We start from the raw sequence: 25,100 nt of genomic DNA on the forward strand, positions 1-25,100 counted from the left end.
AGACGGCCTCTCACAAATGAGCCACATGCAAGCTTTTCTTTTGTTACAAGATTACTTCCTTAATTTAATCCAGGGGGAGAACTCGGTGACAATATTAGTTGGGATAGGGAGCCCTGAAAGAAATACATACGTGTGCAGGGATAGCGACGCATACATTATCCAGTAGTGAACCTGTTTTTTTGTCTAAATGAGAAACAAAGTGAAAATATTGAATTAACTTGAGTACATGTGCAGTATAAAGATATGTACAGAAGGTGCTACTGGAATAGCATACACTAAACTATACGAACATGTTTGATTTAAAGCTTTCGTGACTGCAGGGATTCATATTCTTGGTTCTTTCGGTAAAGTCACGTAGAAGGGAAACAATACAATTATAAAAAAATATTTTAAAATAAAAAAATATTTTTATTTTTATAATTTTATTGTTTCCCTTCTACGTGACTTTACCGAAAGAACCAATAATTTACGGACATGATTTTGTAATTGAATATTGATCGGTGAAGGGACATTTGAGAAACATCCTTTTAGAAATGGAACAATATTTCAGTATATAATCATCACCTCGGTGTTTTAATGAGAACATACAACTCTTGGGCAATCCACTGCTGGATGAAGGTCTATCCACGCCGTGTCAGTCACGGGAGTTGCCTCATTGTTATGTTTTATCACGCTGGTCGGTGCAGGTTGAAGCAGGGAGCAAAAGGTGCGGTTCAGATATCACTTGCCATTGATGGCAGTAGCCGTGGCTGGGAAATGGAATCAGGTCACTGGCTTTGTTAATGCATCGCCATTGATGGCAAATAGCTGTGGCTGGGAGTGTAATCAGGTCACTGGGTTTGTAAATGCGTTGTGAAAACCAATTTATAATTTCTATCCACTGACTTGGGGCTGCCAATCTAGAGGGGCCCCACCGTACATTAATTTGTACAGGTAGTCACTTTCACTCAGCAATTGAGGCTTTGTATCTCATTGTTAGTACACTGCTGGTTATTTCTATTGTCATTGGGAGAACGTGAGCATTATAAAAAAAACCTGCCTTATGTTCTACAAGGTCTGTGTCGGGCACAAGTATTCATTTATCAGTGAAATTCTCCACACTTTATGAAAGTGGAAAAAAACTCCAATCGCTATAACATTGTTTAACTAGAATTCCAATAACTCTAAATACGACCGTAATCTTTATATATGAATGTAATAATTGCTAATTTAATTAATTCACCACAATTCGAGTTTATTGTCACTACAGTATTATCTTCATAATCACTTCCATTATTGACGTAATTTTATGTTTTGATGCTGCATTTTAAAGCGTGTTTACAAATGCCTGCATATTCCTCTTGATCTCCTGCTGTTTACTATCAAAGGGTAACAGTGCATTTCTTTACTGCCAGGAATTGACTTCGATTTTCCCCGAGGTTATTTTGTCAGTGTTTCCAAATAAAGATAGGGGGATGGGTGTTTCTACAAGCCACCAAAATGATTTGCGTGGAATAAGATACTGTCATTGTTATATAATATGGTTGTTACCTAACATTAATACAAAAATACTTGTCTCTGAGCTATTGATTTTTTTTAAATCAGGGTTTATGTAAAACAATCCTTTGATGGTGAGTGCTACATGTGCTGTATATGTAGTTACATCATTACAAAGTCACAGGGTACATTGCTGACAGCTGTTTGCTTGCAGTATATGTATATTGAAGGGCCGTTTATTGTCATGAAGCCAATAACCAAAACACCCAGAATGCGTCCGATCTCATCAGATCTTGGAAACTAAGCAGAGCTGAGCCTGGATAGTGCTTGGATGAGTGATCACCATGCACGCCAGGTGTTATAGGCGGTTGCAGGGCTAAGTTGTTGGCAGCATAGAGCAGTGACACAAAATACGTTGTTGTACTCGACTTTTATAGCTCACGTCTATGCTCCTCCAAGCCTTTGGCCAACCTGCACTGGCCAGAGTGGTGAAGTGTGATCAAATAACCTCGACGAGCCACTCATCCAGCAGTGGCTTGACCGAAGGGCTGTACATGTTCGGATCATATTAACGCTTTTTTTTTACATTTTTAATGGCAGAGAAAATATATCATTACCTGGCAACCTTTTCTTCTCCTCTTGATATGATATGTTATTGCAGTTAATTTACCAGGCTATTTGTTTGTGTTTACATGAAATATTTCGCAATAAAGTTGAAATACAAAATACTTGCATCTGTTATGATGCGATGCATGCACACGTTTTAAAAACAGCTTCTGTACATTGCTTAGCGTGCAATAATGCACAAGGTCAAATGCATCAGTTGGCCACATGCGTTAGCAGGCCGTGATATTTTCCCCCTTCCAAAATAAACCGCTATTTGCCAAGAAATATTTTATCACATCCGCGGTAAAGAACTATCAGCAAACAATGTCCTATACATGTGCAGTGGCTCATGATTTGCAATGTTCACACAAACACAAACAGGGGCCTCATTGATACTCCATGGTGAAACACTAATTGTAAAAAAAAAATTTGCTCAGATTTAAAAATGTTCAAGCCATAGTATGCCACGTTGCAGAAACTGTGTTTAACTTGTCCCCTAACATTTTTCTCCCGCTTTAAATAGAAGGGGCAACAATAGTGCTTTCAAAAAGCGCTGCACAAAATGTCTTGGATGCGTCCACCATTGCGTGTTTAGGGGCACAACTCTTTTTAAGAGGGAAGTGGAAAGCCTTTGTGTGGAACTTATTCAAAAACTGCAGAAAATAAAAATGGCTAAACATTTCTGCTCTCCACCACAACCAATGCAAAGAAACAATATCAGTGTCCTTTGTATAGCAAGCTAAAACTTTTGCGTACACGTTACCCACTTGTTGCAAACCGAATTTTCTATTGTGTGCAAATGGTTGCAGACTCTGAATGTTTGCTGTAGACCTTGGTGAGGAAAGCAGACTGGCCAGGAAGTCTGCAAAAGCAAAGAGCTGTGGTTATTCCGCATTAACAGCATTGCATGTGACCCCAGCTGGTCTGCAGATTTTGAGCAAAGGCCTCATCCTACCGTGATGAAACATCGGAATCGCATTCACGTGTTTACTGTCACCTTGGTTTCTAAATGAGCAAATGTGAAACTGTTTGGCAGCGTGTGCTTTCATTAATTTTGGAGAATACTCACAAAGGATCTGGCCAAACATACAAATGCAAGGGCCCTCTTGAAAGTGTACATCCAAAGGATGCCTATGTGGGAGGCAAAGGTGTAACTCTGCAATTGCTTGCTCAAGCCACTGCTAGCAGAAGGGCCTGTATGTTGAACTTCTTTCTCACCATATGTAGCCAACCATGCTAATCAGAGGTGCGGGGGAAGGACAACAAACTAAACACAAAAAAGCATTTAGAAAGAAATTAGTTTTAATCTAGATTTAAAAGTTCCTAGCTCCAATGGGTTCCTAATATCAGAAGGAAGAAAGTTACAGATGGTTGTAGAAGCGCATCTGAATGCGTGCAATGCAGTGACTCTTTGTTTGATGGCTAGCAAACACTAGAGGGAACACTAAAGAGCCTCTCCCATAGGTTATTTGGCCTACTCTTTTACTGGCCAGGCAGCTGGCGAGCCAGTGAACTATGGTTTGAAAATCCAGGGCACCAACCATTGTATGGAACCAAAAATTGTACGGGAGATGTTAGACATAACCGCACCTTGGATAAGCCCAGTTCTGATATAAGAAACACATCCTACATTATATTGATGGGGAGAATGTAAAGGGCAACATTTCACCCAAGCACACTACTTTTGATATAAGCACAGAGGGACTTGCTCCCAAAGCATGTGCTTATATCCATCTACTACAATATATGCTTTGTTCCTAATGGATGATGCCAGTCTTGAGCTATAGGGCCAATACATTTTGTCATCTAATTTTTTCTGCACCAGTGCTCTGGCCGCCTTGCAAGCACATCATGGAAAAATTGTGGTACCATTTGGAAATGAGGCATTTTATATTATAATGTGTTCTCTTATAGTTCTTATGAAGTCAATATAAGCTTGCAATCATGAATGGTCCTTCCAGAAATATATTTTCTATGTTTAGACTTTAACCACAAAATAGAAGCCAAGATGTTTTCCTGTTTTATCTACTGATCAGATTATTTTAGCAAACCTTAAAAAAATTGGAGGCTCCATTACTTACAGTTCCTTAATTGCTTAAAGTTACATTTTGTTAATAATTTGAAATTATATTGTTAAATCCTGGAATGCAATGAAATTGTGCCGCTGTGGTAACATGTTAACTACCTTGCCGGGTATGCAGGAGGTCGTGAATTCGATCCCGACCCTGATGCCTGTATACTGTATTTGGAGTTTGCATGTTCACCCCGTGATCGTGTGGATTTTTCTCTGGGTCCTCTGGTTTTTCCCTCTGTATTTGAAAACATGGGTATGGAGTATTTGGCTGCTATACATTTCTACATCATAAGCCACTTTGTTGAGCTATCATATGTGGCCAGGTCTCTTCTGAAAAGAGCTATATAGCTTAGTTTAAGTAAAATATAAAATGTCTGCATCTGATTTCACTAACATCTCATTGTAGTCAGAAATATAGACTGAAACTTGACATCTGGTTTTCTTTTAAACTGAGTTTCAAGCCTTTGTTTTTATAAATGTATGGCTTGCGGCACATCTGAAAGCTCATATTCAAACCGAAATCATATCTTTAATTTGTCTTGTCAAATAACCAACCAACCAAGCAACCATAAACTCACAGGTCATAACTTTTGACTGCTTTGAAATTCAGCTGTTGCTGATTACCACTGTAAATTTGCCCTCAAGCTCTGGGTTTATATGAAACTGGGGATTTTAACAATTATGCTTTTGGGAAAGGTCTTATTTAAATACATTTTAGATTTTGTATTTTATTTAAAAGAGTGCTGTCCTTAATCTTTTTAATGTTGTCTATGTATTCTTGGTTCTTTCGGTAAAGTCACGTAGAAGGAAAACAATAAAGTAATACAAATATAAATGGTTTATATGTTTATTTTATTATTATTTTATTGTTTCCCTTCTACGTGAGTTTACCGACGTGACTTTACCGATTAGAACCAAAGAGTATGGATCCTTGCAGTCACGAAAGCTTCAAATCTGGAATTTACCGAAAGAACCAAGAATGTGAATCCCTGCAGTCACGAAAACTTTGAATCAAAGTTGTCTATGTCGTGATAATATTGCTAAGGAGGATGTGCTTTTTTATTTGAAAAGTGGCCCAAACTGCCAAGTGGGTGGTAGCCACCTGCGTCTCACTGTTTCCTGTATTCATCTGCGTCCACCCACATCTCCACATGTCCCCATGTGTTCCTTTGTGACTCCCATTTCCCTATGTCCCATGTTTCCCACACATTTCTCTGCAGAACTCTGTTCCTGTTTGCCTAGATAGCTCTCCCCACGTTCATGTATGTATCTATGTGTCTACCTGGTAAAGATGGCAGTTATTTAACTAGGAAAGCCTCGCTGAGTCTCAGTACTTTTTTTTCCAGGATCCTGCATTTCGACATTTGGCCAATACCATTAATTAGTGTTTGGCTTGTGAGCGGAAACTATAGTATGCAGAGAAAAGCCACACATGACGGAGCAACATTCAACACCGCCATCTCCTGATTACCTCACAGCCCTATCTACAACACCTGACAAGCCTTTGTGGTTACCCATCCCTATTACTAGCCAGGATTTGGTCCTCAGTTTCTGAGATCGAACGAGGTGGGGCACATTTTGACGGATTTGGTCGTAGGATGACCCACTGACCCACTCTTCCAATCAGGCCGCTTGACGCACACCCCTCCTTTTAAGCTTCCTAAAATGCCCACGCCCCCCTCGCCCCACATTAGGCCTCATTACCCTCCATGAAGCCGCTACACTCTCCTCCAAAAATATACTGTGCTATTCAGCTTCAGCTCTGGCCAGACACCTAATAAGGTACTCAGCGTCCAGCGTCTCACAAGAAGTAATATTCAGTGGATCCCTTGTGTGTGTGTGCAGACTCATGTGCACAAAACGCGGTAACCTAGCGCTTCCGAGTTATTCTTCATCATCCTCGTCATCGTCATGAGCCACAATCAATCGACTGCTGGACGAACGCCTTCTCAAGCCGTCGCCATCTCTCGCAATTTTCTGCTGTAATAATCCACCTAGCCACCTGCACACGAGTTGATCTTCCCTTGACGTTCGTCTCAGATTCGTTGGATTCCTCGGCTGTCGTCTCCGTCATTATTCTTGACCATTGGCCATCATCCCTTCTCTTGACATCTGCCCAAGCCCGCTTGCTTTTCTCAACAGTTTTGTTACTTCTGAAGAGGGTTTCTTACATACTGTTAATAATGTAACATGAAATTACATTATTCTTCGTGAATTTATCGTTGGATGGAAACTAACTTTAACGGGACGCTTATTCATAATCTTGAACATCTGTTTCGGGATTTGCCTGATAAAGTCACCGTTTATAATTTGAAAACAATGTAGAAAATAAGTGATCGTTACAAGTGATGTAAGTTGTGTGGTGGTATATATGTTGCATGTAAAGTGGCAGATGGATTCATGTCTACTGTCTAGCAGTTTTACAAGTCTCATTTAAGCACCCAGCGTGCCTTCTCTGATTAGAATAAAATAGCAGCCTTCCGGAATTGTTTTAATCGTGGTGCCAAGATTTTACTTGCAGTTGCTTGTTAGTGTTGTTTCTTGCTTGTGTGGTTTTGTCTTTCCCTGTGTGTTTTTAATGTTAACCCTCAGCTCGTTGAAGCAACTTTAGAACTTTATTGAATTTAATGTCAGTGTCTCCTGACTGTAAGAAGTGCTCGGACAGTGTTGATCCTGAGCCAGGGCAGGTTATTTCAAAGCCGCATTGAGGCGGGGACCACAATTGTTATTGACGCCAGAGATACCACGTGACCTTGCCTTGTGTTTAAACTCGTGTATTCATGTCTGGAACACACTTATTTATTCAATGATTCATCCATTTTCCGTATGAGGAATATATGAGGGCTTCCTTGGTGTATTGGTAACAGCGCTAATTATAATAAGAGAGATGGTAAACATGATTTGAAGCTTTCGTGACTGCAGGAAACCATACTCTTTGGTTCTTTCGGTAAAGTCACGTAGGTGGAAAATAAAATAAATCACGACGTTTTGGGCGCAACACAAGCGTCCGTCATCAGGTGGGAAAGCATGATCTGCTGCTGAGGCAGACTGTTTTAAAAGGTTTGAAATGGGTGTAGCTCAGGGGTCAAAGAAGTGGCCGGGGCTAGTGATGTTAGTGTGAGAAATTAGCATGTAACTGGGTACGGAAGTGGCTATGTTAATGTGAGATATTAGCATGATGTTAGTGTGAGAAATTAGCATGTAACTGGGTACGGAAGTGGCTATGTTAATGTGAGATATTAGCATGATGTTAATGTGAGAGATTAGCATGTAACTGTAAGATTGGAGGAGAGCGGCCTCCTCGACGAGGGAGTGCAACCCAAAGGGTGCAATCCAAAGGGCATGTGAATATGAGAGTGCAATCCAAAGGACATGTGAGCATGAGAGTGCAATCCAAAGGGCATGAGAGTGCAATCCAAAGGGCATGAGAGTGCAATCTAAAGGCATGAGTGCAATGCAACGGACATGTGGGCATGAAGAGATCTAAGAGAGAGGCATAGAGAGAGACGCACAGAGAGTTGGAAATAACAGCTGACATAGGCAGGTAGGATGGAAACACAGTTAAGACTTTACCTGGTTAATAACGTCCTTCTAATGATTGCTCAGTTTGTACCCATCTTCTTGGCTGAAGTTGTGTCTGTGTTTATATATCTGGATGGCTTCATGAACAAATCTCTGAAGGTAGCCGGTAGGTTTGCAGAGTACCTCCGTCATGGAAAAATCAATTTTGTGTGAGCCCACACCGTTAAAACAATGATCAGCAACGGCCTCTGCCGTATTAGTCCTACCGTGTTTCAGATCTGCCTTGTGTTCACACGAAATTGCTTTTTCCAAGACGGAGGTACTCTGCAAACCCACCGGCTCACCCTTCTTTTCTACAGTTACATGCTAATTTCTCACATTAACATCATGCTAATCTCTCACATTAACATATCCACTTCCGTGCCCTCTAAATTCTCACATTAACATAATGCTAATCCCTCACATTAACATATCCACTTCCGTGCCCTCTAATTTATCAGATTAACATCATGCTAATCCCTCACATTAACATATCCACTTCCGTGCCCTCTAATTTCTCACATTAACATCATGCTGATCCCTCACATTAACATAGCCACTTCCGTGCCCTCTAATTTCTCACATTAACATCATGCTAATCCCTCACATTAACATAGCCACTTCCGTGCCCTCTAATATTTCACATTAACATCATGCTAATCCCTCACATTAACATAGCCACTTCCGTGCCCTCTAATTTCTCACATTAACATCATACTAATCCCTCACATTAACATATCCACTTCCGTGCCCGCTAATTTCTCACATTAACATCATGCTAATCCCTCACATTAACATATCCACTTCCGTGCCCTCTAATTTATCACATTAACATCATGCTAATCCCTCAGATTAACATATCCACTTCCGTGCCCTCTAATTTATCACATTAACATCATGCTAATCCCTCACATTAACATAGCCACTTCCGTGCCCTCTAATTTCTCACATTAACATCATGCTAATCCCTCACATTAACATAGCCACTTCCGTGCCCTCTAATTTCTCACATTAACATCATACTAATCCCTCACATTAACATATCCACTTCCGTGCCCGCTAATTTCTCACATTAACATCACGCTAATCCCTCACATTAACATAGCCACTTCCGTGCCCTCTAATTTATCACATTAACATCATGCTAATCCCTCACATTAACATATCCACTTCCATGCCCTCTAATTTCTCACATTAACATCATGCTAATCCCTCACATTAACATAGCCACTTCTGTGTCCTCGTCAAGGAGGCCGCTCTCCTATTTTACAGTTACATGCTAATGTCTCACATTAACATCATGCTGTCTCACATTAACATCACTCGCCCCGGCCACTTCTTTATGATCCTTAGGCCACATCCATTTCAAACATTTTAAAACAGTCCGCCTCAGCAGCAGACCATCGCTTTCCCACCTGATGACGGGACGCTTGTGTTGTGCCCGAAACGTCGTGATTCATTTTATTTTATACCTACGTGACTTTACCGAAAGAACCAAAGAGTATGGTAAACACGATTTAATAATGAACTTGAGCAGGTATTATGTACTGTACTCGTACAAGGCAGCGGTGGGGAAGCTGCTGTGCTCCCAATCCGGGTCGTTCTCAGAGAAGAGAGCTCCGTGACCTCCGTGACCTCCGTGACCTTCGTGACCTTAGTGATGAGCTCAGTCTAAATGTCTGTGGTGAGGTTTCTTTTTGGATGGAGCCTGAGACTCGATGCTGGTCTCAATAAATCGATTTTTTCTCTCTCTCTCATGTAATCGTGACCACGAATTCGTGATAATCGAATCGCCAGGGGGTGGGTTCTTATTGGCTCAGCGTACTTTGCTCTCATTGGCTGAGCGAGTGATGGGGGCGGGTCCGTTGCCCCTGGCTTGCGCTGCTGCGTGTTCTCACTCGAAAGCGCTTTATAGATACTTTGATTTCATTTTTATTCGCCACACGTTTTCTCCCGAACAAAGAGTGCTATAACCAATCAAGAGTTTTACTGCACGGTGCTAAGCAAGGTCTGCCTGTTATCTGAATTAACCAAATTATCTGAATTAACCAAATTATCGGGCCAAAGTGCCACGTCTTAATTTTGACCTCATTTGCAAAAGATGCGTATCATGAGCTTTCAAATGACACCTCATTCATTGAAATTGGTGGAGTTGTCTAGGACGAGGTCTCTGGACAAACATGCAAACAGATTAGTCTTTTGCTACATAGATGGCTAATTTGAATATGTTAGTACGCCATTATAAAGTAGTCTGCTTTATGGCTCTACACCTTTGCTCATGTGATCCCTTAATATCCACTCGTTTTCCTGCTAAGCAAATGGTTTGCTATGTATAGTTCGCGTTTCCAAAAAAAGCCTGTAACTAGAGAAGACAGTTAAAACATACAAAGCCGGACTGTGAGGCATGGGGCCGAACACATGAACTGGCACCGAGAACCGATGTTGTAAGCAGAATTGACCGCACAACAGAACACTGTTTTTGTTTCCACGACAAAACACCCTTCAGCAGTTGAACTCGCGCGCAATATCTGACAGTTAAGACGCAAACCACAAACAGATGTTTCACCGCCCTGGCCCTGGCCAGGACGACGCAGGAAGAAGGTCTCGCCCAGCTTGACGTTACTGCAACAAGATGGCTAGGCAGCCAAGTTTCAAAATTAAAACCTTACAGTGATCCCATATTACATTTCCCTATTTAAAGCGAGATGAGCACATACGCGCCTGTACATATTTCTGGACATGACCAGGTTGGTCACAGGCCGGAATGTCAAATAATTCATAACAATGCAAAGTATTGAAATATACCACCATATATATCAAACGTGCAGCACTCAAATATTTAGAAAACTTTATATGACACAAGATTTTTTTTTAGCAGAAACAGTTTTAACCCAAGTGTGTGTGTGTGCTTGCCCTGCAGTAACAGATAACGGAAGAAGGCAGCCCTTACAATCGCTTGCTAATTCCATTGCTGATCGAAGGGTTTCCAATAGAACAGGGGGTCAGCAACCTGCGGCCCAAGAGCCGTATGCGGCTCTTGAAGGACTGCTTCGTGATGTTATTTGTTAAGGAACTATTCTCGCATTCACGTGTATTGTGGCTCTTGAAATATTGAGTGTTTTTTTATACCGAATTATATAAAAAAAATGTTTGTTCTTTTGGTTGGCCAACCCCTGCAATAGAGGGAACTCTAGAAGAGCCCCTTTAGAGGGTACTTTGGCCTACTCTTCCACGCTGGCAAGACGTCTTGGAAGAGATGGGAGCACCCAAACTTCACCCCACGACACACGACCGGCCGATCGACAAACTGTGATGTCCCTTTTGATTTAAAGCTTAGTGACTGCAGTAATTCATATTCTTAGCTCTTTCGGTAAAGTCACGACACACCTGATGACGACCGTTTGTGTTATGGTCGAAACGTCGTGAGAATTTTTATTGTTTTATATATGTTTTATTATTTTATTGTTTCCCTTCAACGTGACTTTACCGAAAGAGCTAAGAATGTGAGATGTCCCTGTTTAAACTGGCACGTGGATAGAGTCGGGAGATTTAAGAACTTGCCGATTGTTTCAACTGCAGCGCTGGGAGGTGGAACAAGCGTTCTCTTGATTGCCAGTCCAGTGTACTAACAATTACACCACGTCAGCATCCCCTTCCACTGTAGTATTGTGTATTATTATTTCTTTACATTGTAAATCTTGTTTTTTTTCCATTGATAACGAAATATTTTTTTAATGGTCCAGCTTACAACAGTACATATGCAAACAATTGTACGTACAATTGCTTTGTAATCGGAACGTTTGTGGAATGGATTTAAACAATCTTTATTTAAAACAAAAACAGGGATACGTCTTTACATGTCAGAGTACAGTGCAGCAGCTGCCTGCTACTGTCCAATTCATTACAAACACTTTTCTGCTGTCTTGATGTTGCCTGCTGCTGGCCGTGGCAGTACTGTTTATTATTGGATTGCCGTCGGTTATCAATAGCAGTGGTCACAACAATGGGTAGCCAGCGCAGGCACCACCCACAAGCATTTGTTTCCTGTTTATTATTATTCTTGCTCAAAAGGCTCCTGCTTTCTTTTGTGAGCAGCGCTTGTGTGTTGTCCGAGGTCATGCTCAAATCCAGCTTTTTCTAGTAAGTGCAGGCATCTTCATGAACTCATAACACCTGGGGGTTTGTTCAGTGTCCTCCTGCCAGAAAGTCTTTGACACTTCACGTGACTTGAAATCGCACCTAGCTTGTCACAATCACTGTCGTGACGTGGCCGTCACTTAGGAGCGAATGGTGCTGTTGGATCCACTATAACTCGAATTAATATATGTGGTGAAGTCCCAGGCCCCATGCATTTCGGTCATGGGGATTGATCATAATTCGCCATGCTGGTCAGGGTAGGTTGGTGAAAGGGGGACCCTGGACTGATTCGGATATCATTCGCCACTGATATTAGCCGTCACTGGGAATCAAACTCGGGCTGTATGGTTCATCGTGCAGGGCATTTAACTGCTGTGCTACTCCCCCCCCCCCAATATAGGCTGTATGCTGCAGTATAAATAATAAGCATGTAACAAAATATCGAGTAATCGGTTAAAACATGTTCTTCCACTCACGATGTATGCTAAAGAAGCGATTGTTTTACATTCGTAAATTTTGCGTATAATTATGGGGTCATGTCTCGAAAATGCATGGGATTGCAAGGGGTTGAATCATTGCATGGCTAATATATACCTACATGTGGGGCATTCCTGGGGCAGCCTCAATATTTAGATACACAGCTGAAGGAATGCATATGGAAAGCCGTGGGCTCTACTGTATTGCTCATGTTTGCTTCTATGATTTTAATCCAGATGGGGTGAGACAGCTCAACATTAAGGCAGTGGTAGCTCGAGCAGAAGCTCTTGTGTGCCTGCTTACAACAGCGCCTTTTAACTGGTTATGATTGCTCATGATTACATAACATTTCCCACACATCCTCATCAAATTGTATGTAAAATAAGGGACTTTTTTTTGTAAATGTAAAGTGTCTTTTTGAATAACCTGTCCAGACGGCCACCTATCCAAGTTCTCCATTGATTAGTCTTGTAAAAGTATTAATATTACTTTATATACCGATGGGTGTGGCCTGTGTGCCTAATACGACCGACCTTGTGATTTTGACAGACCGATGACTGAAGGAAACTAAACTCTTTATTATACTAGGTAACCCCACTGAGCTACATGGCTCTGTTTAACACGTAGGCTTTCGCGAACAATATCCATCGAGGTTTTTTTTAGGTTATATCGCATACATATATAAATGCGTCGTTAAAACCCGCCACCACCCGACACAGCCAACTAGTAAGGGTTGTCACGTAAACGGAACGTGCCAATTCGTCACTAGTACAGCACACCGGTGTGTTGGAGAGCCAAACCACAACATTTACAATCTGAGTACGACGTTTCGCCAGTAATTACAACTAGCTTCATCAGGCTGTCGCCTGATGAAGCTAGTTGCTTATTCATTTATCTAAAAACATTTCGCCTGATGAAGCTAGTTGTAATTACTGGCGAAACGTCGTACTCGGATTGTAAATGTTGTGGCTTGGCTCTCCAACACACCGGTGTGCTGTACTAGTGGCGAATTGGCCACGTTCTGTTCACGTGACAAACCTTACTAGTTGGCTTTGTCGGGTGGTGGCTTAACGACACATTTATATATTTACGCGATCTAACCCAAAAAAACTTATGGATTCTATATAGTTATTTTTCAGAAGCGACCTGGCACACAAACGGCTTATCATGTGGAAATGTATAGCAGCCAAATACTGGAGGACCCAGAGAAAAATCCACACGACCACGAGATGAGAGACACACTCGAAATATACAGCAGGCGTCAGGGTCGGGATCGAACCCACGACTTGTATACCAGGCAAGGTAGTTAACATCTTGCCATCGTGATGCCCTATACTTGGGGCATTCCTGGGACAGCCAAAGCACATCAAGGGTAATCAAACAATCTTGATTTGGAGCTTTCTTGACTGCAGGAATTAATACTGGTTAGTTCTTTCGGTAAAGTCACGTAGATAGAAAAAAAGTAGCTAATAGATCACGACGTTTCGATAGCAACATAAGCCATCGTCTTCAGGTGAAACAACACAGCAGGCGGACTGCTGAGGCAGGAGGAAATGTGGCGGGAGAGCGACAGCAACCAGAGGTTATATATGTTTGTGGTGGGTACAACCCAAGGGTACGTGACTTTACCGAAGTAACCAGAGTATAAATTCCTGCTGTCACAAAAGCTTCAAATCAAGATTGAACCGCCTCTACGGGGAGGATTTCCACACAACTCAGACATTACTTGAACCGAGAGGGTGGATGCAAAATGTAGCAATCTTTGGAAGGACGTTGATCAACCAGGTAAAGTGTCAACTGTTGTGTTGGCCGACTCTCTGAGTTGCATTACATTTCTAAGTTTGCTAAGTTTGATATCTTTTTTTTCTCTCTATCACCTTGTTCCCTCTGTAAATTTCATCCCCACCCTCTCGCCCGTTACGGCAGCCCCTCCCCCCCTCGGATTAGCCGACGTTTGCGAGCCTTACATTTACTTGCAAATTTCATCCCTAGCCCCGCCGACGTACACTTGGGTTGTACCCACCACAAACATATATAACCTCTCGTTGCAGTAGCTCTCTCGCTACTATTCCTCCTGCCTCAGCAGTCCGCCTGCTGTATTGTTTCACCTGAAGACGATGGCTTGTGTTGCTATCGAAACGTCGTGATCTATTAGCTATTTGTTTTTATATCTACGTGACTTTACCGAAAGAACCAAAGAGTGGTAATCAAACACTCGATGGGCTGTTCACCATGAACTGGCTACCACACCCACATTGTTCACCAACACTACGTCACGTTTGTTAAGTTTTCACATGGCCCCCTTTAATCCCACTGGGAGCTGGGATATTCTCATTGTGGCACCTCACTCGGAAAGGGTTTCAAAGCCCTGCTGTAAAAACTCCACTGTCCCATGGTCTGGAATTTGTTTTCCCCGACCCATCTGAGCTGTTGACTCCCTTGGCCCTTCTCAAGTCCTGGTTTAAGAGCTTGGTTTTTACTTCAGCCTATGCCTGACTGCTTCCACAAGTAAAATATGCTCACCGTTTCTGTACAACAGTTTGAACTGCGGCTTTATTAAGATACTCGCTAAATCCAAATTGTATTGGATTGTACAATAATAACTTAACTTGTTTTAATGACATGCATGTATATGTTGAACTTCTTTCGCACAGTACGTAGCCAGTTGTGCTAATCGGAGGTGCATATATGATTAAGCATTGTGCTCATTGCTGGTTCACATACCAATGTTTTTGGAAAAAATCAGTCCCATAGAAACAGCTAACTGCACTTTCTAAAAAATGTTGTGTAGCCCTGCAGTGGGGCTTTCCTGTTAGTCATCACAATTCAATGGCGTGCGAACTATGTGGTCTAAACATTGACAGCTCACTTTGCCAATGCTGACCTGTCAACATTAGATGATTTCAACACGCTTATTCATTTATCGAAAAACATTTTTTCCAACATTTTCAGCTTATTTGTGCAGTTCCTCTTAGTCCGTGTTGGCCTGGTAACTGGGATACAAGACATTCCACAGTGATAGATCATGACATTCCGCACACGCAGCCCATGCCTTCAAAGATGCTAAAGCGTGTCAGTGAGTGGCTGCTGCTGCTGCTGCCGCCACCTTACTCATGATCTTTTCTGCTCATTGATGGAGCCCACAGCGCCCCCATCACCGGTTCTATTGTGCTCGTCTGCTGTAATGGTAGAGAGAAGAAAACATAGTATTGTTATCTTAATGTATTAATTTATCAATTTTTGCCACTTATTTCCATATAAAGGGGTCTCCATTATGAGGGTGAAATTCGTACCACTGGGCAATTATGCAGGTAAACTTGTGCGTATTTATGGGAATCCTTACGTGTGGATGCATGCGTTGTCAGTATCATTACTCCCTTTCTGTCCAGCTGTAAAACAAAAGCAGTAAAGAAGAGCAGTGTGATTGTGAGCTCATTCAGCGTTAGTATTCGTGCCAGGGGGCCGACATGACATCACGGGTGGGTTCACCGCCTGTCCAGTTGCTGACCCAGTGTTTTCTCCAGGTGTAAATGAGGCCTTTGAATGACTGAGCTGCACTCATCACGTAGTCTGCATCATGCTCACATAAAAGCCAATGCGTTGCACAGTTTAGGTTTGTAAGGAGGAACATGTGGCTAGATGATGTCCTCTAAAACCTGCCTGAAGATTTACTGTCATATGGATTTGAGAAAAAGCTTTCTTACAGTTTTAAGAAAATATGCATTTACATCCAATCAGTAAATAATTGATGGGGTATTACCTGCCTAATAGCTCTTCGATTATGATATAAAGAGGATGCAAAGATAATCGGCAGTATTTTCCTCACCTTTTATATTAAAACGTTTTTGTCTGCAGCAGGCAGCGGCCGCGGCCGCAAACTGTAATTATTCCTATATGCTAATTTCCCCTAAAGATTCCAAGATAAAAAGAGTGACGGATAAGAAAAACGTTCATTTAGAGCCGGGGGAGGGGGGGGGGCACTTACAATAGAGCAGCCAACACAACATAATTTATCTCTGTTGTGTACAAGAGGGAGACAAAGGTCTCTTGCGAATTGTGGCTGGCCATGGGCCAAAAACATGGAGCTATGTCTGTGTAAAACAAAAACAAGGTTGCATCACCCACTTTTATATTAATTGTTAATGAGCATGACTCATATTCCTCATCTCTCCAGTGAGAAAGGTTCGGTGGTGCAATTCCTGTCTGCTCCGAAAAACAGTGGGAACGTGCATATTGCCATGGTGCCTCAAGTGGTGTTATGTTGAACGTGACCGCAAACGGACTACTCTTTTTGCCTGAGCCATGGCTTCTGGACAAGCGAGAGCAGGAGAGGAACCCTTCGCTTCATCTCCCGCATGTTTTTTTTTTTCCCATGAACAAAATGAGGGTGAAATTCGGATAATTGCATCAGACTGTGGCTTCAAGTGGCCGGATGCAAACGGGGCACTTCCTGGTGTGACGCCACGGTCTCAAGAGAGTCTCAAGACCACAGGCCCTGGGGGATCGTAAGAGTATTAGGACCGTTATCGTGACGCTAACTTCAGTGTCAGGACAGATACGAGATGAACGCCAGGCTGATTGTTACCAGTTATGTTTAATAATGGTTTTAATAATTGGCTTTTTATTTTGATTTAAAGCTTTCGTGACTGCAGGGATTCATATTCTTGGTTATTTCGGTAAATAATAAAAATATAAAACAATAAAATTCTCACGACGTTTCGACCGCAACACAAACAAGAAAACGTTCTTGTTGTGGTTTTCACACCTGATGATGATTGCTTGTGTTGCAGTCGAAACGTCGTGAGAATTTTATTGTTTTATATTTTTATTATTTTATTGTTTCCCTTCTACGTGACTTTACCAAAAGAACCAAGAATATAATTGGCTTTATAATAAAACTCAGATCACGAGTGTGTAATGTGGTCTGGCGTGACCTCGAGACACCGTGGTTAAGGTAGCACATTCTGTAAATGTTGTTACGAGTAAATTTGCAAATTAACTGCTTTATTGTTGCCAAATGGACCATGGCATTAATTTGTCAAGATAGCGCTTGTGCATTATGCATGCTAAACAAAAACACTGCACAGCTGCCTAATTTTTTCACGCAAAAGGAAAAAAATAAAGGTGCCCCCCTGAATGTTCTTGCTCACGCCACTGCTGGTAGAAGCATCTCCACTAGCGGGAGCTCTAGAGAGCCCCTTTAAAGTGTATTTGGCCTGCTCTCTTAATCCATCACACACAACCTACTAATCTATTAACTGCTGGGTGGACATAGGTGGGCGAGGGGGGGGGGTTAAAAAAACTTGCTCCATTGTTTCAGCTCTCAACATAACACCACTTGAGGCCTAGTGTGTTAACCATTACACCACACACAGCAGGGTCGCTCGTGTATGTACTAAGGATACGTTCACGCCTGTTTTAACAAGTGAAACCCTTTTCATCGCCAGCCTTTGTTCCAGCATGCTGGAAGAAAAGGGCCCCCGTGTGGCGGACTACTTTGTGCTGGCCGGCCTGACGGACACGTCGCGGCCCCTGGAGGAGGAGATGAGCCAATCGGACGGGGGACCGCGCACCGCCCGGCCGAAGGCTCCCATCACAGATGTGGCCGTCATCGTGAAGTCACACGGCGAGGAGGTGCCGCAGGGCTTCACGTGCATCGAGAGCACGCCGCTGGGCCTGCCCGCCGACCTCAACCACGGCAGCCTCAAGAGTCCACAGATCTACTTGTGCTACCGGAGGGGCAGGGACAAACCTCCGCTCACCGACCTTGGGTGAGTTTTCTCCATCAAGTCAACATCGGGGTGTGGGGGGGGATAACATGTTGCGTATGTTTACGCTGTGCAGTTCTCCCATGCGTACTTGGGGTGTACCACGTTTTGCTGAACATGATGTGCGTGTGACGTTTTGATTCACATTCGGGAGCTTGTTCTGCAACTTCGAAAATGCATCGGAGACCAAAACACCATGACCTGAATTCATAATACTTCGGAAGGCATCCAGTTTTGAAGCATGGTAAAACTATGGTCATATGTACAGCCCAACACCAACATGCACTGATCAACGTGGTGAAGTATGGTCATTAACTGCCACGATCCGCAGTGTGGGGATGCCCTCATCCAGCAGGGGAATTACATGCGTAAGGATTGTTTTGTTTCGTATTTTGCATGCGACACCTTATGTTTTTTTTTAGTTACGAACAATTATTACTCTTGTGGGTTGGTGGATAGTACAAATGTTGTGAAACTCCTTTCCCATGGGCATTGAGGTGCCACTCTGGCTTGCCAGGAGAAGGCAGTACAGCAAATGTGGACTCCAGCTGTTACATCAATATGGGATAGTGTTGCCCCCTCTTATGCGTAGGGTTTCTCCAGGTGCTCGGGTTTCATCTCACGTGCATGCACACTCATTAATTGGCTGAAAACATCTTGAAAGTGTATTAATATTTATACCTACTAATACATGGGCAATTGTTGGCACCTCACCGCCTGGCTGCCTCAGATATTTTCTGTAGTTCAACGTCCTCCGAGTTATTCTCACTGACCAATGCCGAGTAAAAACTATGCCCTGTTACAAATTAAAATTATGAAATAATTATATTTTATTTAAGCAGTTATTTAATATTTAAAAATGGCAAAAAATTTACACATTGTGTCCAATGGACATTGGGTGAAACTTATATATTAATTTCCCACAAAGTGGTAGTTATTTAATTTAACACGTAGGCTTTCGCGACCAATATTATTCATAATAAAGGTTTTTGGGTTAGATCGCGTTATTTATAAATGTGTCGTAACCCTCCACCACCCGACACGGCCAAACAGTAATAATGTGTCACGTTTACAAAGGACAAATAGTTCACTACTTTAGCCCACCGGTGTGTTAAAGAGTGAATCAACATCATTTAAAATTTGAGTACGACGTTTCGCTGGTAATTACATCCAGCATCATCGGGCAATTCGCCAGAATGGTAAAGCCCTCACTTACTCCCGGTCTTAAATAGAGCAGCAGGGTGACGTCATCATTTAACTCATTCAGGTGCAGTGATTTGAGGCGGAGGGGGGGTATTGTAATTATATAATTGATTGGTAATCAGTCAATGGTTCTGATTAGTAATGAGTTGTAGATTAGTAATTAGTTGTAATGTGTGTTATTGTGATTATATGCTACGTTAGTAGTCCGTTAATTAGTATGTGTTTCCCCTATAAGGAATTGTAGTATGTATTATTTAATAATACGCTTCCAAGCCGCACTAAGCCTGTAGCTGTCAGAGCGATTAAAGTTATTTCTATCAATTGATTCTCTAATTAGTCTTCGCCAGTAATAATGAGTTTTACACAACACTTCAACGTTATCAAAATCAATTGAGTGTCCTTGTTGACAAGCATGTTCTACCACTGCCGACAGTTGTGTTTGAGATAATTTAATATTTCTTTGGTGTTCTTTTAGTCTTATGCTGATGTTACGTCCCGTCTGTCCAATATAGCATCTGCCACATAAACAGTTAATCCGATATACACCTTCTGTTGATAATTTAGGTAATTTGTCTTTAGTGCAAGATACTAGGTTTTGAATTTTGTGTACTGTACCAAATCTTACTGTAATGTTTTGCTTTTGCAAAACACGGGCTTATTTGTCAGTTACTCCTGAGATATATGGAATTTTAATTGTTTTAACAATCTTATCGCTTTCAGCAGTGTTGCTTTGCGATCGTGATTTGGCATTCAGTGCTCTGTTAATTTGAGTATTATTGTAGCTATTCTGTCGTAATGCTTCTTTAACTTACCAGAATATCATTAGGATTAAGTTTAATATCTTTAATCACATTCACAAGATGTTCTGAATTTCTTATGAATGAAGATGTCCTACCGATGTAGGGCTGTATTTGTTTAGTTATATATTTTGATGTGATTTCTCTATTCACTAAGGTAAATTTTGACGTGATTTCTCTATTCACTAAGGTTCCAGTGAACGAATCCTTTAAATTACTTGATACACTAGTAAAGAATACAGGTTTACCAAAATATATTCCGAAACTTGCTGACCATTGTTTAAATAATACTTACTTCTTATGGAGAGGGGATTTCTTTAAACAAAAGGAAGGAGCAGCAATGGGCTCTCCTTTATCTCCTGCTATAGCAAATCTGTACGTGGAAAACTTTGAAATAAGAGCACTTGCCTCGAGCACATTAAAAACATAATTTTTGGTTTAGATATGTGGATGACACTTTGGTTGTCTGGCCACATGGTAAAGATACACTTAATGATTTTCTAAATCATCTCAATGCACAAAACCCGGTCATCCAGTTCACCATGGAAATGGAGGTGAATAACACACTCCCGTTCCTAGATATTTTGCTTGGACATGGCCTAAACGGTAAAATAACATACAGCGTTAACAGAAAGCAAAAGCACACTGATGCCTATCTGAAGGCAGATTCGCATCATCATCTAGCTTAGAAATCATCTCTTATCAAGACGCTCATACATCGGGCTAAAACAGTGTCAGATGGTGAAAGTCTAGTGAGGGAGATCAAACACGTTAAAGAAGCATTACGACAGAATGGCTACAATAATACTCAAATTAACAGAGCACTGAATGCCAAATCACGATCGCAAAGCAACACTGCTGAAAGCGATCAGATTGTTAAAAGAATAAAAATTCCATATATCTCAGGAGTAACTGACAAATTAGCCCGTGTTTTGCAAAAGCAAAACATTACAGTAAGATTTGGTACAGTACACAAAATTAAAAAACCTAGTATCTTGCACTAAAGACGAATTACCTAATTTCAACAGAAGGTGTATATCGGATTAACTGTTTATGTGGCAGATGCTATATTGGACAGACGGGACGTAACATCAGCATAAGACTAAAAGAACACCAAAGAAATATTAAATGATCTCAAACACAATTGTCGGCAGTGGCAGAACATGCTTGTCAACAAGGACACTCAATTGATTTTGATAACGTTGAAGTGTTGTGTAAAACTCATTATTACTAGCAAAAACTAATTAGAGAATCAATTGAAATTGAGAGAAATAGAAATAACTTTAATCTCTCTGACAGCTACAGGCTTAGTGCGGCTTGGAAGCGTATTATTAAATAATACATGCTACAATTCCTTATAGGGGAAACACATACTAATTAACGGACTACTAACGTAGCATATAATCACAATAACACACATTACAACAAATTACTAATCTACAACTCATTACTAATCAGAACCGTTGATTGATTACCAATCGATTATATAATTACAATACCCCCCCTCCGCCTCAAATCACTGCACCTGAATGAGTTAAATGATGACGTCACCCTGCTGCTCTATTTAAGACCGGGAGCAAGTGAGGGCTTTACCATTCTGGCGAATTGCCCGATGATGCTGGATGTAATTACCAGCGAAACGTCGTACTCATATTTTAAATGATGTTGATTCACTCTTTAACACACCGGTGGGCTAAAGTAGTGAACTATTTGTCCTTTGTAAACGTGACACATTTTTATTGTTTGGCCGTGTCGGGTGGTGGAGGGTTACGACACATTTATAAATAACGCGATCTAACTCAAAAACCTTTATTATGGTAGTTATTTTTGAACCCCAGAGAGATGATCGGCTGAGTCACTTTCTGAATGAGATTTGAACTCATCATTTTCCGATTGGGAGTCAAGTGTTCGGTCACAATGCCTCTCGGCTGGATTTTGTTTACAATTTAGTTCTGTTTAATTCTATAGTTTGGGATTTAGGCTCTTGATACGGTCACAGAGTGTCCACAGTCTTTGGAATGTGCATCACCGCTAACATGTTATGTTGGTCATGTAAACGAACTTTTACTGGCACCCACTCAAATTATCCGTCAACATGATTTTACTATCAACCATACTTAACAACTGGAGTAAATATGTACGTATTAATAAATCACCCATGGGAAAAATAAACAGCACTACAAAATAACAAGTTGTGAAATGCATTATTTTAAGTAAATGTTTAAGCATGAAATAAAACAAATGAGCGATTATTACAAATGTTGTACTTGCTGAATAATGCACATTTACAAAGCATTGTTTTCCACTAAATTTAAGTTAATCATAATTTGAAAAGATGATGTACCATTATGTCAAGCATATATCCTGGATGCACATCACTTCAGATGAAGTTATTCATTGCTTGCCCTTTAATTTGCAATCTTGAATTAGTAACCAATTTGGAAAAAAAAATATTTTACACTTGTTTATATTTTAGATTATAATCATTTGGTAGATCACATTTCTGTTTTAAAGAGTAATCCATTTCCCAATGTGAATGTCTAACAATGATGCATAATGTATGTGATCAATAAAATTAACTGTTATTTCTGCATTGGTGAAAGGAGATAGACGAGGTATGAAATGTCACTTTAAACCAAATCAAATGTCAATTTATGAGCATAAGCAATTGTAATCAATTTAAATAGTTGTCGTGGTAGTCTGAGCTTTGCTGAATATCGAGCACATCTACCACATTTACACGGACCTGTGCCGTTTTTAAATTAAATTCAATAAGATTTGATATTTACTTATATGCAGGATTAGTTAATGAATATTCCTTTAATGATTCAAACTATGTTCTTAACTTTCGATTTAAAGCTTTCGTGACTGCAGGGATTCATCTTCTTGGTTCTTTCGGTAAAGTAGAACGTTTTTAACAACACACTTTTGGCCAGTCATAACTTTTTTTATAGCTTAGTTTCAGGTCATTTCAAACATAGGATTGGTCTTACATGGTACACAATGACCAACACTTGCTCATGAGATGAGGTCGACAATAACCATGTACAGTGAGGGAAAAAAGTATTTGATCCCCTGCTGATTTTGTACGTTTGCCCACTGACAAAGAAATGATCAGTCTATAATTTTAATGGTAGGTTTATTTGAACAGTGAGAGACAGAATAACAACAACAAAATCCAGAAAAACGCATGTCAAAAATATTATAAATTGATTTGCATTTTAATGAGGGAAATAAGTATTTGACCCCTTCTCAATCAGAAATATTTCTGGCTCCAAGGTGTCTTTTATACAGGTAACGAGCTGAGATTAGGAGCACACTCTTAAAGGGAGTGCTCCAATCTCAGCTTGTTACCTGTATAAAAGACACCTGTCCACAGAAGCAATCAATCAATCAAATTCCAAACTCTCCATCATGGCCAAGACCAAAGAGCTCTCCAAGGATGTCAGGGACAGGATTGTAGACCTACACAAGGCTGGAATGGGCTACAAGACCATTGCCAAGCAGCTTGGTGAGAAGGTGACAACAGTTGGTGCGATTATTCGCAAATGGAAGAAACACAAAATAACTGTCAATCTCCCTCGGCCTGGGGCTCCATGCAAGATCTAACCTCGTGGCATTCCAATGATCATGAGAACGGTGAGGAATCAGCCCAGAACTACACGGGAAGATCTTGTCAATGATCTCAAGGCAGCTGAGACCATAGTCACCAAGTAAACAATTGGTAACACACTACGCCGTGAAGGACTGAAATCCTGCAGTGCCCGCAAGGTCCCCCGGCTCAAGAAAGCATATACATGCCCGTCTGAAGTTTGCCAATGAACATCTGAATGATTCAGAGGACAACTGAGTGAAAGTGTTGTGGTCAGATGAGACCAAAATGGAGCTCTTTGGCATCAACTCAACTCACCTTGTTTGGAGGAGGAGGAATGCTGCTTATGACCCCAAGAACACCATCCCCACCGTCAAACATAGAGGTGGAAACGTGCTTTAGGGGTGTTTTTCTGCTAAGGGGACAGGACAATTCACCGCATCAAAGGGACGATGGACGGGGCCATGTACCGTCAAATCTTGGGTGAGAACCTCCTTCCCTCAGTCAGGGCATTGAAAATGGGTCGTGGATGGGTATTCCAGCATGACATTGACCCAAAACACACGGCCAAGGCAACAAAGGAGTGGCTCAAGAAGAAGCACATTCAGGTCCTGGAGTGGCCTAGCCAGTCTCCAGACCTTAATCCCATAGAAAATCTGTGGAGGGAGCTAAAGGTTCGAGTTGCCAAACGTCAGCCTCAAAACCTTAATGACTTGGAGAAGATCTGCAAAGAGGAGTGGGACAAAATCCCTCCTGAGATGTGTGCAAACCTGGTGGCCAACTACAAGAAAAGTCTGACCTCTGTGATTGCCAACAAGGGTTTTGCCACCAAGTACTAAGTCATGTTTTGCAGAGGGGTCAAATACTTATTTCCCTTATTAAAATGCAAATCAATTCATAACATATTTGACATGCGTTTTTCTGGATTTTGTTGTTGTTATTCTGTCTGTCACTGTTCAAATAAACCTACCATTAAAATTATAGACTGATCATTTCTTTGTCAGTGGGCAAACGTACAAAATCAGCAGGGGATCAAATACTTTTTTCCCTCACTGTATGCTGAACTTCTTTCGTGCTTAAACCGTGCTTCAGCAGGATAGACAGCAGTGATTCACCACATTACTAAACTGTTGCCTCTATAGAAACTAGCTGGGTTCAAGCACATACAGTTAGGCCATCCCACACCTATACTCTTTGGTTCTATTCGGTAAAGTCACGTAGGTAAAAAATAAAACAACAAAAATCACGACGTTTCGGCCACAACACAAGCGGCCTTCATCAGGTGAAGGGACCAGGCTGTCTCGAGGACAGCGCCGGAGTGAAACACAGCCACGCTCAGACCGCGACCTTTAAGCTGTGTGCGAGGAAACAAGGTGCCTTGACAAAGGAATTAGCATAAAAATTAGCAT

The 25,100-nt window shown here is 41.3% G+C and overlaps 1 protein-coding gene across 4 annotated transcripts in view; it reads left to right on the forward strand.

The window, feature by feature from the left end:
- The window catches only part of LOC116956544 (C-myc promoter-binding protein-like), a 133,219-nt gene that overhangs the window by 10,599 nt on the left and 97,520 nt on the right, over positions 1–25,100 (forward strand). For all 4 annotated transcript variants that reach the window (XM_076065699.1, XM_076065689.1, XM_076065681.1 and 1 more), the window contains exon 2: positions 17,779–18,102. In XM_076065699.1, the coding sequence (XP_075921814.1) occupies positions 17,779–18,102 (324 nt within the window). The remainder of the gene's footprint in view (positions 1–17,778; positions 18,103–25,100) is intronic.

This window comes from Petromyzon marinus, chromosome 1 (genome assembly GCF_048934315.1).
Source record: "Petromyzon marinus isolate PM22_M1 ecotype Great Lakes invasive population chromosome 1, UKy_Petmar_22M1.pri1.0, whole genome shotgun sequence".
Classification (NCBI taxonomy): Eukaryota; Metazoa; Chordata; class Hyperoartia; order Petromyzontiformes; family Petromyzontidae; genus Petromyzon; species Petromyzon marinus.